General features: G+C 41.8%; 1 protein-coding gene across 12 annotated transcripts in view; it reads right to left on the reverse strand.

Annotated features, from left to right (window-relative positions):
* Window positions 1-20,216, reverse strand: part of FGGY (FGGY carbohydrate kinase domain containing) — a 445,568-nt gene that overhangs the window by 75,302 nt on the left and 350,050 nt on the right. For 10 of the 12 annotated variants that reach the window (XM_007978542.3, XM_073007252.1, XM_007978541.3 and 7 more), the window contains 2 exons: window positions 19,360-19,480; window positions 12,981-13,075 (listed from right to left, as the gene is read on the reverse strand). In XM_007978542.3, the coding sequence (XP_007976733.1) occupies window positions 12,981-13,075; window positions 19,360-19,480 (216 nt within the window). Of the gene's footprint in view, window positions 1-5,459; window positions 6,418-12,980; window positions 13,076-19,359; window positions 19,481-20,216 lie in introns of those variants that run through there. The other 2 variants (XM_038000607.2, XM_038000610.2) reach the window with 2 other exon arrangements.

Consider the following 20,216-nt stretch of genomic DNA (forward strand, 5'->3'; position numbering starts at 1 on the left):
CCCTTAAAAAAGCAGAGATTAAAAAAAAAAATAGAGGAGAGCAGACCATCTTTCAGGGAAAATATTTCATAGGGTAGCAATTGTCCAAATGGAGAAAAAAATACATCACTTAATGTGGTTTATAAAAGTCCACAGCGTTCTCTCTTAAAGGCACCAGGGTATTTTTGCTATGAGGATGCCAAGTTCAGCAGTCTCTGTGGGCTTGCTGTTTACTGACATTTGATATGCTCCAACATCTGTTGCCCTTCTCGATTGATGGGTGCTTCATTTTAGCACTTCTCTAATGCCAGGCTGGTACAAAGCTTTAGTACTGAGGTCCTATGAGACACTCCTAGGTCAGTAACACAACTTTGTTTGCAAAGCTGGCCAAGGGAAAGAATATTCATGTGAAAAGGTGAAGGGACATGCTATCTATCTACCAAACTGGGTATTCTTGGTATCCCTGAGTCGTCAAGTGACATCTCCAAAAAGCTATAAACCCAGCCTATCCTACACCCAAAGTCAGGTTTCAATGTCATGATCTGGGCTCTCAGCAAGGTGGTATATAATGAATTCTGCCTTCTTCTATAAGAGTTCCATGGAATGATTTCTAAGTTCCTTTTAAAAGAAATAAGTATTTTAGAATTTGGTATAAGGAAAAACGTGCTCTCTTTTAAAGAATTGGTATACTTCTTTGACTCCACATGACTTCACATATTTCCCAGTTTTGCCTTGCTTGCGTGGAGCTCAGTCAAAATAACCCCCTAGGGGATTGCTTGAACAGGTGTTTGAGGCTGCTGTGAGCCATGATTATGTCACTGCACTCCAGCCTGGGCAACAGAGTGAGACCTCATTAAAAACATAATAATAACTACCTAGTCCAGGTCAGAGACCATAGATAAGCCAGATCTGTCCCATAGATATTTGGTGTGGCACTCACCAATCTAGAGTTAAACAATCTGATTTTCAACATCCTTTGGCAGTACTTTGAGTACAAATATTAGTATTCATACTTTTCTAGTACTTTTCTCCTACCTGATACAGAATCAAATCACCTTGTCCTTTGCTGGTATCGTCCCATGTTTTTATGTGTGTGTGTGTGTGTGTGTGTGTGTGTGTGTGTGTATTTTCCTCTTTTTACATTGTTTCTAACTTGTGAGTTTTATTCCAGTAACCTGTTTAGTCACTTATTGTACGCTTTCTTAAATCCTTTATGGAAGCAGAGTATGAATGACAAACAAATTGTTCTGTTTGCTAAGCAAAACTGCCAAGATCAGTGCAACAGCTGCATTCCTACTGCATCCTAGGGCTAATGCCCTCTGGTGAGTCACTTGAGCCTGCTCTACCTGCCCCACCTGTCAAAGGGTCACCATAGCTGTAGGCTCTGCCCCACCATTCCCTCAAGCAGAAGGAAAGAACTTCTTCCTCAATAGTGAGTGAGAGGTCTGGACATCCTTGAGAAGCATCTACCCTATCTCTAGCATGTGACATGCAAATGTAGCTATAGGTGCCCTCCAAAGCACAGGGCTGCGGGGAATATGCAGAGGGCAGGGCTGGAGCCAGCCCACCTGAGTTTAAACCATCATTCAGCCACTAACCGTCTAGGTGATCTTAGGTGAGCTTTTCAATAGCTTGGTGCCTCAATTTCTTGCTTAATAGAGTGGCACAATGACACCACCTACCTCATAGGGTTGTGGTGAAGATCAAATGAACACAGGGAATGGTAATAGTACTTTTCTGCTGAACAAGCATTGTGTTAAATGTGCTTTCATTCACAGAATCTTTGCAGAAACTCAGTGGGGTAAGTTAATATGGAACTGAGCTCAGAGAAATTAAGTAGCTTGCCCAGCCAGGTATGTTCACACAGCTAGCAAGCCCAGGAGATGCCACCACCGTGAGGTTCAGCAAGGTGACTTAGAGGGCTACTTTCTGCTGCTCCATTTGATTTCCTCTTACCCTGCCTGTGATGGACTCAGCTCACTTACTCTTTCTACTCCTTACCCCACATATTTGACAGGTAGTTGCTAAAATATCACAGGACTGAGGATCCAGCCGTCATTACTAATATTTACTATGTTGAGCTGAAATGGAGAAGTATTTGTCCCGGGTTGAGGCCCAAGCTCGCTCTTCTGCTTTCGGAGGAGGCACTTTGCTGCAAAGATGAAGAGTATAGGCCTGGGGGCTCCCACGGTGCCCTGAGTTCTAGCTCCATCACCAGCCAAAGGCTGCCTCCTCTGGAAGACTTTCCCAGCCCTCTTAAGACAGTGGAAGTCACCCCTCAAATGCTCCACCATTCCATTGCAGAGTAATTGCAACTTAAAGAATAGCCAACATTAATAAGACTATTTTGCTTTATATGCAGTAACATGTTTACTCCTTACAACATGAGTTACAAGATAATAGATCTCTACGGTTATCTTTTACAGGTGAGGCCTCTGAGACACAGATAAACTAAGTAACTCACCCAAGGTAAGTGGCAGAGCCAAGATTTGAGCCCAAGCAAATAGTCTTTGCCATCACCTTAGACTTTTTCATAATTGTATTCATCTGTGTCCAACCTCCCTCCACCAGTAGACTGGGAATTCCTTGGGTACTGACATTGTGTCTAATTCTTCCTTGTCCTGCTACTGTCTAAGGGTGTTCCTGTCACATGTAGGCTTGTACTGATGAGCTTTGGCTTAAAAAATGAAACAGCCATCCTCATTACCTACTTTGAATTGAGGCCCCCACACATGACTTTTCCAGATCTAGTCCACTGTCATCTGTCAGCCAGGCTATCACAGCCCACCCAATCTCCAGCTGCGGAGGAGAGCAGAAAATGCATCCTGGTATCACAGGAAGAACCTGAGTAAAAGGTGCATTAATGGGGGCAAAAACAAGCCAGCGGAGTGATTAATTTGGCTTCCCCTTCAATATTCTGTTTATACAAGTTCATTATATAGCACTTAATTACTAATTTGCCCTACTTAAACCAAGAGTGCTTTCAATTTTTAATGAGATAAGGGAAGAAGATGCTTTTACTTAGTAAGGAGCAGCTATGTTATTTCCTTCTTTTGTTTTGCACAGCCAATTAATAATATTTCTAAGGAAATGCATCCCTCTCATGAATTCTTTCTCCCTATCTTCTTCTCGACCTCCCAGGTTTAAAAAGAGATGGCAACAGACAACAGCCACTTAGAAACAAACTGAATTCATCTCTGACCTGGCTGCCTGGGCTGGGCAAGGCCTTATAACATGGAGTAACATCGTATTCACAAACAGTGCTATCTGATTTGGGGGGAGCTGGGTTGTATCTATTCCCTGGAATCATGAATAGCATATGTATACAGCACATAGTCATAGGTCTCCATATAGGGCAATCCTCCAACAACGCTGCTTTATTTCTTGGTGGTAATGTCAGATAATTTTAAGCACAGTCCTAGGATAGCCTACAAACAGTGAGGGGCATGGACTTTGGAGTCAGATCTGGATTTGAGTGCTGGCTCTGTCACTTGCTAGCTGTTAGACCATAGGCACATGACTTAAACTTTCTGGGCCTGTTTCTTGTCTGTAAAGATGAAGTGAATTATCTAACTTGCAAGAATTAAATGTCATCTAAAGTACCTTAGCACAGTGCCAGGCTCAGGATAGGTACAGACAAATACTTGTTTTCTTCTCTTTAGCAGAAGGTAAGGTAGGAAAATCAAAGCAAGGAAAGGGATTCCAGTGTTTTTATCATTACCTACAGAGCAAGGATTCTAGTTCAGTGCTATTCAAAGGGCCCGTCTGTAATGGTGAAAGGAGTTTGCCCCAGGATGTAAACCAGCACACAGATTCCTTAATTGAGAATATCCTGCTATGAATAAAATGACAGCTGAACTAAACAGTACACCTGGTGACATAATTGATTTACATTCTGATGCAAGTTCCTTGTTTCACAGCAAACCTGAACTAACCATTTAGAGACTGCCCTCTAGCCTGCAGACCACTCTGAATAGTCCAGGCTGGGTGACTCAGTTGAATATCTCCCAGGGCTTCTGAAGATCTCTTCCCACCCTCCTCTGAGCTTAGAGATGTGGCTTTACACAGAATACATCAACAGGTTCCCTTGCTCTCTGACTCTGATTCCAGCCAATGGTGAGGCTGGCAGGAGATTAGAGAGAGGGAGAATAGAGGGAGAATAGGGTTAACAGTGCAGCCCTTTTCTTCCAGGGTCACTGTGCAGTCTCCACACAGCCCTCTGTTCTGGGCTTCCAGTAACTGCACTGTTCGCGCGCCTCTACAGGCCCAGCTGTTACAAACCCCAGGGTCACATTCTCCCAGTGATTTCTCTGTCTCTATGACTGCAATTTTGTAAACAGTCCCTCTTTTAAACACTCTCAAATTAGTCTAATTTGAGGGTGCCCTCTGTTTACCTGTGAGGACACCAACATTTACCAAAGGGATATTTTGATATACATTTACATTCTTGTCAACTATTTCTGATACTTGTTTTTAAAATAATGGTAATCACTTACCCACGTAAGAGTCCATTTCCAGTTGTGGCTGAGCTGAACAGTCCTTCGTTTGGGAATCTCAGGTTAGTACTTGCATTCTGGCTCTCTCACTTTCTAGCCATTGGCTTTGGTAACTCACTTACTCTCTCTAACCCTGTTTCCTCATTTGTAAAATTATTATAATATTATAGAAAATGTCTTTATATACAACTTTTTTTTTTTTTTTCTTTTGAGATGGAGTCTCACTCTGTAGCCCAGGCTGGAGTGCAGTGGCGCGATCTCTGCTCACTGCAAGCTCCGCCTCCTGGGTTCAGGCCATTCTCCTGCCTCAGCCTCCTGAGTAGCTGGGACTACAGGTGCCCGCCACCACGCCCGGCTAATTTTTTTTTTTGTGTGTGTGTTTTTAGTAGAGATGGGGTTTCACCATGTTAGCCAGGATGGTCTTGATCTTCTGACCTCGTGATCTGCCCCCCTCGATCTCCCAAAGTGCTGGGATTACAGGCGTGATCTATACAACTTTTAATATGGTATAACTTTTTAAAATGTTCAAATTTCTTTGAAATGCATACAATTAAATACATGCTACTCAAGATTCTGATCCTAGCGCATGTTAGTTTTTTATTATTCACTGCAGAGGATCAAATACCTCTGTTAGGAAACTATAATTGCGATTTCTTTTGTTTTCTTCTGCATATTCTTGATCATTTGCCTAAATGCTGCAACTGAAACTCTTTTAAGACACTGTACCTTCCACACTCTGAATCGAACCTCAAACTTTTTCTAGTAGTATGTGTATATATATGTGTGTGTGTGTGTGTGTGTGTGTATTTTTCAAGGCAATTTTCGCAATCACAGAATATTACTGATTTAACTAAAAGCCTTGTCTTTTCTGATCTCTCATTTGAATCCATAGCTTAATTTACTGTGTTGAATATTATACAGCATGGATTTCATTGCTATTCATCAGTTATTTTAGTATAAAGAAAAAAAAAAACCCCATTTCTAGTTTATTCCAAAAAGAATGTTTATATTAAAAAGTAAAGGCATAAATAGTAATTAGAGTGAGGAATTAATTGCTTACAGGCACTTCTTTCTATGAGATAAATCTTAAACATTTTTGTTTAGGTTTACATCAGTATGAAGTGCCATATTTAACAAAATAAAGTCAAACAGGTAAATCTTATTATAGAAAGAGAGTTCTGTAATCCTTCAAAGTTTCTAAGAACTTAGTAGATGTTTAGCTATTGGTTGCTTTTATAAAAGCCCAATTCTTACATTCCTGAATAAAAATTGTAGGGGGGAGGTGAGAGAGATATTTGGGAAAATACGTTTTGTTAGCCTAAATCTTTGTGTTAATAACAACAGCATTTAAGTATCTTTTAATTCAAGTTCTTTTAGTCTATTAAAGTACTCCTTAATCTATTGTACTTCATTATTGAAGTATCTTTTAATTCATGTTCTTAATTAAAGTGCTTTTTATATCTACCTAAAGAGCATTTTTAAAATCTACCTTTTTATGTCTATAAAAAGTAAACAGGCATATATTATGATTAAAAGCAAATAAGTAGAGCAAAATAATACCAGTGAGTATGGTCATTCTCTGGGGAAATGAATTAGAATATTTCCATACCAAAGAGGTCACCCTGCTTATTTTTATTTCTGTGTGGGACACTCAACCAAGGAATGATGACAAATGTGTAATGCTATTTTTTATAAACCATACCACCTTGTGAGAGGTGTCTGAGTTGCCATCGTGTACTTCCCTAGCAATGTATATGTATTTATAGGATATGGTCTGATGGAATACAAAGAGCATGGGCTTTGTATTAAACAAGTTATACAACATTTCTGTGCTTCAGAGTCCTCATCTGCACAAAGGTCGCTGCTACCAACCACTGGGTTGCTTCAAGGAGTCTATGAATGACAATAGATGGAAAGTAACAGGTCCTGTTCTTGGATCACTCTGTAAGGAACAGGAGAGTCAAATGATATGTATCTTATATTGAAATAATTTCATTAAAAAATTACAATTTTCAGCTAATGTTTTGACTTTCATATCCATGGTATCATTCTGCAAACTGGATTGGAACCAGAGGTTTTATAACTAATCAGAACCTGATCTATTTTTGTTTTATTGTTTTTTTTTTTTTTTCTTTTTTTTTCCCGGAGAGGTCGAGAAAACTCTTAAAAAAAAAAATGTATTGTTAACCAGGTGTGGCAATAAGGCTAACGAATGTTAGGTCCAACTTCATATTCTGAATTGAATTCTTCTTTCAATGATTAATTATTATGCCATTCCAAAGTTTTCTGTTGACTTTCTGAGGGACATTGACATACGGGACAGGATACTCAGAAAATTCAATCAGTAATCTGAATCTATTCAATTAGGAATCAGAATCTCATCCAGAAACACATGCTTAAGCAGCAAAGGGCAAAAGGCTACTAAAAAAAAAAAAAAAAAAAAAAAGCTGATACTATCAGGACCATATGTGAAATAAGTAGGATTATAAGAGGCTTGGGGATGAAAGCTAAACAGAACTAAAATGGAACTAAAATCCATGGCAAGAGATTCCTTATATACAAGAAATGTAAACCCTGAGTTTTCAGACCCTACTGATGGGAGTATAAATTATTACTATGTATCAGAACCCTAAATGTTGGGCACACTTTTTGCTGGAACAATTATATGCCTCTAATTTTATTTTACAGAGATAATTTAGGATGTGTGTAAACATTTAGTTACAGAGATGTCAGTTGCAGCATTCTTTAAAACAATGGAGAAAACCTAAATATTCAAGTCTGGAGGACTGGTGAAATAAGCTATAATATATTCTATCAGGTAGAAAATTATGCAGCCTACAAAAATGATAAATAAAGAAGTTTACTACATATTTTTGAGTATAGGAAAAAGGTCTATAAAGATAAAACTTTATGTATTGTATAATATGTTTTGTAATTTAAAACTATAAAATGATTTAAAAATATGTACAAAAAGACTAAGAGAACAGAAACCATAATATTAAATAGTTAATAACTAAATAATTTAAAATAGGTTATTTTAGGATAACAAGATAAATGTTTTCATATTTTCTTTCATCTTAATTACATTTTCTTATTTTTGTCCCCAATGAACATGAAATGTTATTCCAGAAAAAGAAAAAAAAGTGCAAGTAAATTAAATTGAATGCACTAAGAAATGGGATGGTTCCATACTTCTGAACATCTAAGTATTTCAGTTTTTCCTAACCTCTGGAAACTAAGATAATGATAATCAGCTTTAGTTTGCAAATAGCAAAACTGGTATTTATGGTGACAGAAAGCCAAATAGAGCTAAAAAAAAAAAAAAAAAAACAGTCACAGAAAGTTGACTCTTACAAAATAAAACAGAATGGGAGACATGTTATACACAAAAATCATAGGCTCTGAAATGCAGAACAGGTGATAAGTGTAACTGGCTCTAAATGAAGTGAATTTCATGAAAAAGAACAGAAGGAGAGGTTTCAGCTAAGCAATGAGGATGTTTGCAAGGACTGACCTCAAGGGTAGACCGACCACTGCGGTCGGCACGGATGGTTTATCTTGTGGGCACACATTACAGAAAGGGTGAGTAATCACAGCTCTCAACTGGCCACTTACATGTATTGGTCTTGAAGACACAGGAGTCTGTCTGGAACGTGACAGGGAAAGTTGATGGTGGGAGTGCATGGAGTCAGTGATTTACAGGAGTGGCAACACTCACACAGTGGGAGGAAGGAAGGTCTGTGATTAATTGGCTGATTCCAAGGGCTTATTTTCTTTTTGTCACTGTCTCCTTTTACTGATTTTTGCTTCAGATGCTTCCTCCACTCCTTCTTTTCAAGGGTGAGGGGTAGTGGTTCAAGACAAATAGCACAGTTGGAATTAAAGCTTGTTTTGTCTAAAAAGACTTGAATAAAAACTGCCCCTGAAGATAAGAAATTACAGAAAGTTAATGACATCTGCAGGGGGTCTGAAGGAAACAGCAAGTGGAGGGTCATTTCATGTTGCTGTCTCTTTGCCATTTGATTGGGTTTTCTCTTACAATGACTTGAAACTGCTTCTTGTTTTATTTATTTGTCCTTGTATTTCTTAGAATCTTTTAACTGTCTGTGCTTAGAAAGTGTAAGCATAGTGATATTTCATAAACTTAGTTTTTTTCCAGTTTGTTGATTTTCCAGGACCTGGGAGCCTAGAGAAGTGTTATGGAACACTCTCAGCTTCTAGTTATAATTATTTGTTTTCCAAGATATTCAGAATTATAGAGGATCATTTTGTACTCTACTGATGATGGGGGAGGGATCAAGCAGAAAGGTCACAGAGGTCAAGACTACAGGGATTCCACATTCCTAAGGGTAAAGGGAGGGGAAGTGGACTGCCTTCTTTGTGTCCCCTCCCACCTATTCAATAGCTAAACTTTTACCGTAAGAGCAGCATATCTGTGGCTTGATTCCATATTATTCATTACACTGCAGATATAAAGGTGATCATGATTTGCCTTTGAGAATATTTGTCCTCAAGGAGATTGTACTCTTTAGTAAAGACACAGTTTTGAAAACTACTAAAAGGAAAACACCCTTTCTAAAGAAGGACAGCTCTTTAAGATAGTATTAGTCATTGTATTCTTTAGAATTAACAAATGGGTGTATCAGTCTCTTTGTGAGATCCGAATTTGACGAAGAAATAGTAAGAAGACTTTAGATGTCTAAAGGGAAAGAAAGCAGGAAAGGACAGGGGAAGAGAGACAGAGACAAACTAAGAGAAGAAGAATCTGAATGGATAAAAGAACAGAACAAGGAAGCTAGGAATTGTCAGCATATTTCAAAATTTGCAATATCAACAGATTTTGTTATTGGCCAATCTTTCATTAAGGCCCCACCAGAAAATTCCATATAGTCTCCCTTTCCCTGATAAAATTCTCCCAGAATTGACATACACAGAGTCTACAATAGCTACAAGCAAAATCTACAGCTGTGGATCCATTGATATCACCCAAGAAAGGTATAGGACTCTACCCCTGGCTGAAAATCAACCGTTCAGGGGCCTATGAAATTCGGAAACCTTGTCTCCTCAAGCATATAAAACTTTTCCCTACCTCTACCGTCTGGGTCCTCTGGATTCTTCCCAGCCTTCCCAGCATCTGAAGGAGGTGACTCTGGCTGAGTCTACCAAAATCGGCCTATCTAGATAAGAAGTGAAATCCTTCATCTAACCACCAGATGTGTGGTCCATGAGAAGACAAAACATCTGACTTGCTGGAATAGTTGAGGTGCTGGCAGGAATTGCTCAACTTTCTGAAGGAAGGAAAGGCAGGCACCCTGCAAACCAAGCCAGGGTCTCTGAAGTTCAAAGAAAAGACTGTGTTGAAGTTCAGGTTGAAAATATGAATCACAGAAAGAAAGCAATTCAGTTTTGCCTCACCTTGCCAGAATCTGGAGCTGGTCCCCAGACCTGAGGCACAAAGGTTGGCCTCTCTTCTTTGGAGTGGAGCAAATGATGCTGAGTCTACATACATTTTCATTTTCAAAGCAGTTCCAAACATTTTATCATTCTAATGACATTGATTACACCTGAGAGGTCACTGGAACTTTCAAAGGCTCTTTATCTCAATAGTCCCATATGGGTGGCAATTCTTATTTAAACATTAAAAAAAAAAAATACATAAAACAGACAAATAAAACAAGTACCCAGAGAGAACAAATGACATTGTCTGAGGATAGTAAAGCAAGCACAGAACTTCAGACTATGGGGATTCTGTCAGGTAAGTGATAACAGATAAAACCTCAGGCCTCTCTCAGCTGGGGGCTCCTTGTACTAGACTGTGTCTACTGAAAACGATCAGGACAGGCACACTCATCTTTGGGTTGAACAGGAGACATGAGCTTGTCTTTACAACGCTGTGAGCCTTGCAGCTGCTACTCAAGTCATCCGTTCCAAATCTGATCTACCATATCTTAGATTCTGTTCCAGAAGACTAACAGCAAATCTCACGTAGCCAAGATGTCAGTGTGGAGTTAAGCTCAGCTTCCAATTAGGGGAAGATGTAAGTGGAATTCCTTTAGAGCTGGAGATCCCAGTTTTGAATAAGATATCAATGAAGCCATAAGTCATGGTATGAAGCATCTGGTATAGCAGCCTCATCTTGACATGCTATTCTCTGTTTGGGCTACAGACTATCTCCTGATTTGTGACCTATGGCATTTCTTTTCAGAAAATACACCACTGAACACTTAAGAAGTCAGAAAATAGTTTTAAAGAAAAAACAATCAAACACATTAGAAAAAGAATGACAATCAGGATAAGATATAGACCCAGAGAGACCTTCATTTCAATTCTGCTTCTACCCTTTCTGTGTAGCCTTGGACAAATTACTTCAAACATCTCTGAAACTTGGTTTCCTATCACGGAAGGATAAAAACATGCATCCTGCAAGCAGGATGGCTGTCAAGATTAAATGAGGTGTCTCATCTCAGGCTGCTATAACGAAATGCCATAGACTGGGTACTTAAACAACAGAAATCTACGTTCTCACAGTTCTGGAGGTTCAAAGTCTGAGATCAGGGTGCCAGCAAGGTCAGGGTCTGGTGGGAGCCCTCTTTTGGCTTGTAGAAATGGACTTCTTGCTGTGTCTTCACATGGCAGAGGGAACAAGGAAGCTCTCTGGTGTCTTTGTATAAGGGCCCATCAGACCTTCATAACCCATGAGACTAGGCTCCTGCCTTCATGATTTCATCTAACCCTAATTATCTCCCAAAGACCCACCTCCATATACCATCACATTGAGGGTCAGGGAAGATTTTGCAGGAATACAAATACTCAGTTCGCAACACAGGGTAACCTCTGCAGAACCTTAGTAAGCATCCCTCCTGTTTTAACTTTTACAATTTGTCACAGGAAGGGCAAGATATCTAATTGTGAGAACATCTCCGTCAGCTGATACATTAAAATAATAATTGACCATTTATTGACTTTTCAACAACAAATAACTCCATGTGCTATTTTTGAGAAAGGACGAGACTATCCAGATAAAGTCGAGTTAAACTATACCATCTTTGTTTAAAGATTCACTCAGAACTCACAAGAATTCATGAGTGGATTTAATTCCTTGTGAGGGAGATTCACAGTCATTAGTTTCAGAGGCTTGGATAGTGTGTAGTGTACCACATTTTCCAAAATGCAGTAAAACAACATCACAGTTTTACATCTATCTGTTCCTAACAGTGTACCCTTAAGTTTTGTAAGCTTTCTGGATCTCTATTGCCCAATCTCTGTGGTTCATGAAGCATTGTTACAGGTATTAGGAAGATTATACAAAAAGCATCTAGCACAGTGTCTGGCACATTAAGAGGTTCACAATACATGAAACTCTAATTACGGAGCTACTAGCTACCTGGCTTGTAGTCCTAACCTTGAGACCATGTGCACGTCATTTGAACACTCTGCTGCTTAGCTGAACAAATATCTCTTGAACGTTCAGTTGAGAAGTGGGAGCTAGACTTCTTGATTCTGGCATTTACTAGCCGTTTCATTTAGGCTGAGTTATTGAACTTCTTTATGCCTCAGGTTCCTCAACCACAAAATGGGGATAATAGAGTTGTTGCAGGGACTAAATGAGCATGCTTGACACACAGAAAGAACTCATGATGTACTGTTAATTACTATTACAGATAAAGAAGTGGAGGTACAGAGAAGAGTGTTTAGGCCACAAGAGCTGGCAAGTAGTCAAGCCAGGATTCGAGCCCAGGTGGTCTAATGCCAGAGCCTGTGCGCTCCTAGCCTCCACACCACATTCGTTCTTTATCTTGCTGTATTATTTTAGCACTCAGAACCTCTCCACAGAGCCCCATGTGTGCAAAGTCTTTCGCAATTTGGTAGGAGGGAAAGTTCTGCCTCTCACCAGAAACTAGTATGTTTCCTCTTTTTGAAAATAAGAATTATGCAATGTATCATGTGTTCTTTTTTGTCTTGGCTGCCAGGAAGCTCAGAGCCAAATTATGTGTCTAATCACAGCCACCAAATTGTTTCCTTCTTCCTATATCTTTGTTCCTTATTTTCCCTTTTAATTCCATTTTTATTTAATACTAACATTGTCATTTGTGTCTCTTGTTGATAGAGGCCTTAAAGGTATTTGGAAAATGGTGGGATTGCCATAAGCTTTTAAAAATTGAAATACACACGAAAAACTGAGGTTTTGAGGCTTACCTGTTTCATGTGCTCAAAGAAAAGTGGTCAAGGGGAAATTTAAAAGGAATAATTTAAAAGGTATTTTAAAGAAGAAATAAAAAACAAAAACAACAGAAAAACAGAACGACCAACACGAACTGAGGCCAAGTCAAATGAAAACTGCAATAAATATGTCTGAGGCTAGAAGTGTTTGTGCTTTCCCTGGCTGGAACCTATCATTTCTTAATTATATCCTGTATGTGTTTTGTAAAATGCGAGCTGCTGTCAAGAGGAAGGTTGGCCTCAGACAGGGGAGGAGCCATAGCCCACCCCCTGGTCTTCACATACCTGTACAGAAGCGAAATCCCCTGAGGCACAGGCACCCAGAATAGCAGCACCCACAAGAACAGACTCCACCTCTTGCGACAGGACCACAGGCATGCCTGCGCAGGACAAGGCCACACCTTGGTTAGGGAGCAGAGCCAGGGGAGTATGAGGAGCCAGCAAGCAGCCACAGTGGCAAAAACACCTGACATCAGGCAGCAGCAGCCCCCCTCCCGACTCCCCACAGTCCTCCCTTCCTTGTTCCTTGGGATTATTTGATTCTAAAAGATTTCACTGCCTGTGCCTGCTGGTGCAGTAGCCAAGGGCCCAAGGGAGCCAACACCATATATATCAACTCATGAGACCTCAGTGCCCAGGTTTTTCAGGCTTCTGCAAGCTGCTACCTGCCATTTGATTCAAGTTCAGATCCAGAGATATTTATTAAGTGCTTTGCTGGCCTAGGGAATACTGAGATGAGTCGCACTGTGCCCTGCTATTCAGGTTTCAGAGAGAGACGGATGAGAGAGAGGAAGGCTACTCTCTCTCCAACCAGGACGTTGGTTCTTTAACTGAGATGTGCTAAGGGAAGGAGGTAGCAAGACAGGGTATGATTCATCCCTCCAGGGGCTTCTCCCCTCACTCAGGGTACATGCCACAGTCCTTACAGTGGCTGACAAGGGGCACTCCCTCCCAGATCTGGCCCCACTTCTCCCCCTCTGATATCCTCCTTCTCTCCTTCCAGCCACATAGTCCTGGCCTCCTTGCTGCTTCCTGAGTGTGCTTTGGGGCCCTTACCCATGCTGTTCCCTGTCTGGAACACTTCCTCCTCGATGCCCACATGCTAACTGCCGGCCCCTCCTTCAAGTGTTTCTGCAAACATCACCTTCTTACTGAGCATTCCCTGGCCATCAGATTTAAAATTACAACTTCCTTCAATACTTCTTACCCCCTTAACTGCTTCATCCCACCTTCCAACATTGTATTTTACTTACTTGTTTAATGTCTGTCTCCCCTGCAAGAACTTAAGCTACATGAGGGGAGGGACCCTGTTTTGCCTACTGCTGAATCCCTGGCATTAGACCAGTATCTAGCACACGGTGAGTGACTGAATGATGAGGAAACACATTTCTGGGGTAGTGGTCATCACAGACCACAGTGGAGACGAGGCTTAAACAGGCATCTGAAGGGTGAGCAGGGGTCCACCAGGCAGGGAGGAGCCCTCCATATGCTAACGCCCAGAGGTTGAGGGTTCATGGTAGGTTTAAGATTAATAGAAATAATTTAGGATTCTTAGGTCTATAATGTATAGATTGGTCTGCTAATCCGGAGATGGCAGCAAACTTTACAGAGGTACCCTTGTGGTGTAAAACCTTCTTGTACTCAAGCTGTAAGAGTTATTTTCCCAAAGCTTAAATTTCTTTTCCTATCTTGTCTGAGATTTTCCTGAGGCACTCTCTCTACATCCCATTACCTCCCCACTCAGTTCTTTCCTCCAGCTACCCAGAGAAAGAGGGCAGGGGACCAAATTCCCACAGACATCCCAGAGAATTTAGAAATACCAGCCCTCATCTGGGCCAGGGCTGAAGGCACTGCCAACATGGTGTCAGGTGGGAATGCTGGGAGAAGCTCAGACCTGAGTTTGTTTCCTGGTTCCACTAGCTCTGTGTCCAGCAAGTCACTTACACTTTTTTAGCCTTGGTTTCCCCAAATGCAAAATGGGAATGATCATAAGATGTACCACACAGGTGTGTTGTGAGGCTTAGTGAGAGGGCACATAGTTGGTGCTTAGCACATTTCCTGGCCTACAGTAAGGCCTGGAGAAATGATGGCTGCTACTGTTAGAATTCAGGTGGATGGCAAGTGAAGCCTCTCTGCATGTACTAGACCTGGACTAAAAACTGGGTAAGTGGAGAAGGGACAGTAAAGGTTCCCATCAGACATCCAGAGGGCAAGGACAGATGCCAGGCCACACTGAAGGGCTGTGCTGACCCCAGCAGGAGAGAGCACTACAAGCCTTTGAAGAATCCGAGGAATGGTACAGATGGGTGTGTGACTGTGACCACCCAGCCTACCCTATGGACCTGGGGAGTTTTTGAAGACAGTGCCTCCAAACACCATTTACTTCCCAGGCCTTCCTACCCTGCCAAAAGCTCCTGGAGTTGTGAGCAGGGAGCAACTACTCACAGGCCCCTCCCCTTGCAAACCAGAGACCTAAGTGAACCTGGTGAATCCCCTATCAGCTCTCAAGTTGCTGCTCAAAGTGCTCTGAACCCAGACTGCCAGAGTTTGAATCCTGGCTTCCCCACTGACTTAGCTGTGTGATCCTAGGCAAGTTACCTAACCTTTCTGTGCCTCAGCTTTCTCATCTGAAAAATGGGGTTAAAATTCCTCCTATCTCAGAGGTGCTGTGAGAACTAAAATTGTTATTATAATAAGGCTTTTCAAATGCTGCCTGGCTTAGAGAAAGCACTAAATTAGCATTAGTTATTATTCTTAAAGTTTACCTTACTTCTGAAGTCTCTCCTCACACCTGTTACCCAGGGTGAAATCAACCCACTGCTTCCATTTGCCTCTAAGACCAATCCTACCTCTTCCCTTCCTCCCTCCACCTACTCTGTACCTGGGAGACTGGCCAGTGGGGATCACAGCTGTGGGCCCCTGCCCTCTGGGTACATACTTGACTAAGCTTCTGCTGGGCTGCCCTCTTCACACATCCCACCAGGCTCAGATTGCCTGCTCCCTACCCTCACCCTTGCAAGCCCAGGGGTGGAAACGCTGTTAGTATCCCAAGGTACTTCTTGGTTGTCTGGGCTTCCAGCACCCTGCCCACAGTTCTGTACACTGACTCTTTATTCAACTTCCCTCCAGTTAACCTAATTGGAGGGTGTATCTGTTCTCTGCCTGGACCTGACTGACACTGACACATCTTATCCTCTGGGTCCCCACTCTACTCACTCTGGATATTGGTCATAAGACCAAGGGCACTTTTTCTGTGTTTTATAAAGAACCTCTTGGATGGACATGACTGTTCTTCTTAGCATCCCTGGGCCAACCTCAGGGCTTGGCACACTGGTGTGCTCAGAGAATGCTTTTGAGTGAATAAATGAAAGAACAAATAATTAAAATAATGAGTAAGACCAGAAGAGGGAAACCCCTACTGAAACTACCAGTACTAAAAAATAAAGCTTACAAGAAGGAACATTTAGTCCCAAGTCAGTGGGGCAAACTTACAATTACTTAGTACATACCAAGTATTTCTTGAAACCACAGTTAACCAAATGACCGGGGTACAAGGAGGTTCTTCCTCCTCATGTAGACAACATTTCCCAAGCTGGCAAAGCCCTGCTCTCCCTGCTTGTACAGAGCAGGCTGTTCTCAACATGGCAAAGATTCACTTTCAAAATAATAAATTGCTTTTTTTTTTTTCCTCAAATGTCCCTCTTTCTTTTTGGCATGGGGCTTCCTAGATGGAACAAGAGAACTAACATTTACTGATCACCTACTTGGTCTAGGCACAGAGTTTGATGCTCACAAACTTGCGAGCATTTATTCCTCAGCAGTGATCTACATGAGGGAGATGAAAATTTTGTGTGTTTGTTTGTTTCAGAAGAGGGAACTGAGACTCAGAGAGGTAAAGTAACTTGCCCAAAGTCACAGAGCTGATCTCCTGCTTCTTCCACTGTTCCACACTATCTCCAAAAAAATCTCCCAAATTCCAACGTGTTTTTCACATGCATTTCTGAGAATCATGTTCCAGGTCAACAGTCCTCCCTAACTCTGTCTCTGTAGGAAAACTAGAGCAATACAATGTTTAAAGGCACCAATGACACTACCTCTATACTGGCTGCTTGTGTACGTGCCTTTTACAGGGACAAATGCAAATGTGTTCTTTTCTCTGAGTGCTGGGTGAAGGAGAGGAAGAGGGCGGCTTTGGCTGGAATGTGAACTATTTTATCTGATGCATTAATGAGTTTAGCAGAACCCAAAGCATTCAAAGGCAGATGCACTTTGCCATCACTTGTCAGTCACAGGCTCCCAAAGGCAGAGGAATTCCAGGCTAAAGAAAAGGTCCCTTTGTCTGGAACTGTAACTGGTCCATAGTTAGAGACAAAAGGTCCAGTTTCAATCGGAATCCAAATAACGATTAACAGCCTTTTCATTCAACAGCCTAGAGGAGAACAGTTTCCAAAGCAGAACTTTCTGTGAAGCCGCTGCACTCCCCCCCTCACCCCCGCCCGTGCTTCTGAGTCAGCCCAGCGATGTAGGGCCTGGAAGATGACCCATTTTCACAAAGTCCAGGGCTGCAGTGCCGAGTCAGTACCGGGGTCACTCACAGCTAGCTGTTCTGCTCTGGGAGGCCCTGTTTCCCATTTTCTAGAGTACTGTGTTGTCCAAAGCTGATTTTCATCTTTCCTCTTGCATCCAGATAGGAAGCTTTTTGGCTATCAGAAGGCTGGAAATTGGGGCCGGGTGTGGTAGCTCACGCCTGTAATCCCAGCACTTTGGGAGGCCAAGGCGGGTGGATCACTTGAGGTCAGGAGTTCAAGACCAGCCTGGCCAACATGGTGAAACCCTGTCTCTACCAAAAAAAAAAAAAAAAAAAAAAAAAAAAAAAAAAAAAAAAAAAAAGGCTAGAAATTGGAATGTCACAGATGAAATTTTAAGCTTGAAAGTTATCTGAACCAGCCAACTGATTTTTAGATAAAATGTTATGGGTTTTCTCCTGAGGGCAATTATAAGGCAATCTGGGCTCTTTTTATGTCTTTCCTCCTTCTGCTTTGAAAAGCCCACTTCTGTAGGGTTTTGGACACCTCAGGAAAGAGGGGTCATCATCAAACGGTTATAAACTTGGCAGAAAAGTCGAGAAACCTGGGTCAGCAGTACAATATAAAGGGACAGTGGGCCCAGACACACCACGGTTACAATATTGGTCCTGCCCCGTACTGCCTGTTTGACTTTAGATAGCCGATTTAATTCACCTACCCACCCATCAGCTTGCTTGTCTGTAAGATGGGGGCACCAATTTCTACCCTTTGGTGGCATGGGAGGATTAAGTGTCTACAGCGTGATTCACATTGACACATAGTAGGGGCTTGGTTAATGGTAATACTTTCTATACTTCACATCCCAATAGTTCTGCCCTTAGACTGTATGCTTTTCTTACTGTCCTCAGACTTGTGCCTCAGTCTGCTTATCTCTAGGCTGGGAATAAATGACTTACTTAGTTTCATCTCATGATGTGCAGAGATCAGTTACATCCATCGTGTTAGACAAGGCTCTCACCTGCAGGAATCTGTGTGGTTTGGAGGGGGAACAAGGATATAATGGGGCAGGGACTTTGACCTGCCCAGAAGTCAGAGGTAAGAAAGTAGGGGATGACAGACAGCAAAGGATCATGATAAATGTAGGTAGGATCAAGTGGGCTCTTATCAGGCTGCAGTTGGGACTATGGGATGGGTACAATCCTCCCCTACTTTCCCTCACCTTGCCCTGCCCTGGTGGTACCTGTCCACCCAGGAATGGGTCCCGGGAGAGAACACCAGTCCCCAGGAGACACTAGAGGGGCAAGGAGTAAAAGGGGCCTGGACCTCTGTCTCTCTGGACCTGATGCCTCCTGGTCTTCCTGGAGGACCTCCTGGAGAAAGCCTCCTGCCAATGGGGCCCCTTCCTTGGGTTCTAGGGGCTCTGATAAGGATCCTTCTCCTCCACTGTCTGCTAATATCACAAAGAGCTCAGCCCATTATTTGTGATTCCCTGCACCTTTATCATGATCCCTGATTCTGATGAGCTGAGAAGGAATCACAGGATCGCAGGGTCTTAGGGCTCAAATTCAGTCTGCAACCAGACCCACAGATCCTACAGCATCCAGCCTCTGCATTCTTTCTTCAAGACAGCTTTCTTATCACTTCTTCCAGACCACATGCCCTGAGCTGCCATTAGGTCCCAAACCAGACAAGGTGCCTCACTATGTTTCCATGATACCCTGTACTTTTCTCACTCCGAGCTTTTGCCATACTACCTTTAATATGCCTGTTTGCTGTTTCCCTTCCTCAATAGACCCTGAGTTCCTGGGTGGTGGGGAGCAAGAATCATGCCTTATTCATCTTCATATCTTCAATATCCTCCACAATATGTAGATCAGAAGAGGTACTCAAAACTGTTGTGTAAACGCTTGAATTAAGATCTAGTCCTGGCCAACTTCTCTTGTGTTATTTCTCACCATTATTCAATGGTTGGATATACATAGAAGTCACTTTCTCCATCATGAATATAAAGACTTCAGGGTTATTTTAATAATCTAGCATACCACATATATCCTCCTAATCTCACCTCACCCAGAACTGGGCCATGCCCATTTGCTGCCAAGCCAAAAATGACCTTCTCTCCTCCTTCCCAGACTTACCAGTAATGTCCGCATGCATTTGCACAAAAAGGGGATTCTTGCTGAGGCCTCCACACAGGAAAAGAGTACTGATCGAGTGCCCTGCTGTCTCCATGGCTTCTATAATGAAGCGAGTCCCCAACTTGAAAGGAGAAGCAGAAGATAGCATCAGTATAGTTGCATAAGTAAACACTAGGGAACACTTCTTAAATGTTTACTGAGTGCTAGACACTGTACTAAGAGCTTTACATACACTATCTCAGAAAGCTGACACTCACAGAGACTATGTTGTCTATGATCACAACATTAATTAAATCACAGAGTGGGAATTTCAACTTGGGCCTGACTGATTCCAAAACCCTCTTAATTACACCATTTGCTTCTATCAGTAGTTACACAACACTGACAAAAACAGTTGACAATGTCAACACAGTTAATGGTAACATAGTTCATTCAAACAGATATTTAATGAGTGTCTACTATAGCCCAGGCCTTGTATTAGGAGTGATTGCAATACTACTCTAAAACAGAGTCAATGGTATCTTGGTCAGTCTTCCTTTACTAAATGGGAACTAAAGGCTTTTTCCTTAGAAAAAGCACCAAAAAATCCAGCAGCAGAATCATGTAAAGAAGTCTCTAATTGCATAAAGAAGTCTCTAATTGCATAAAGATATCCAAGGCTTCAGGGTGGCTGCGGGCTAAAATTACCTTTGCTATTACCTGAAGCCAGGTAGTGGTTCTCTAAAAGGAGGCTTCTGAGCCAAATCCATTCCCAGGTTGTTTCAGGGCTTCACCATATTTTCAGTTCAGCCTTGTGTCTCAGTCCTTACATGTTAATATCTTCCTAAAGCACATTATCCTCATCCCTGTCTTTCTAA

The sequence above is a fragment of the Chlorocebus sabaeus genome, chromosome 20 (genome assembly GCF_047675955.1).
Source record: "Chlorocebus sabaeus isolate Y175 chromosome 20, mChlSab1.0.hap1, whole genome shotgun sequence".
Taxonomy (NCBI): Eukaryota; Metazoa; Chordata; class Mammalia; order Primates; family Cercopithecidae; genus Chlorocebus; species Chlorocebus sabaeus.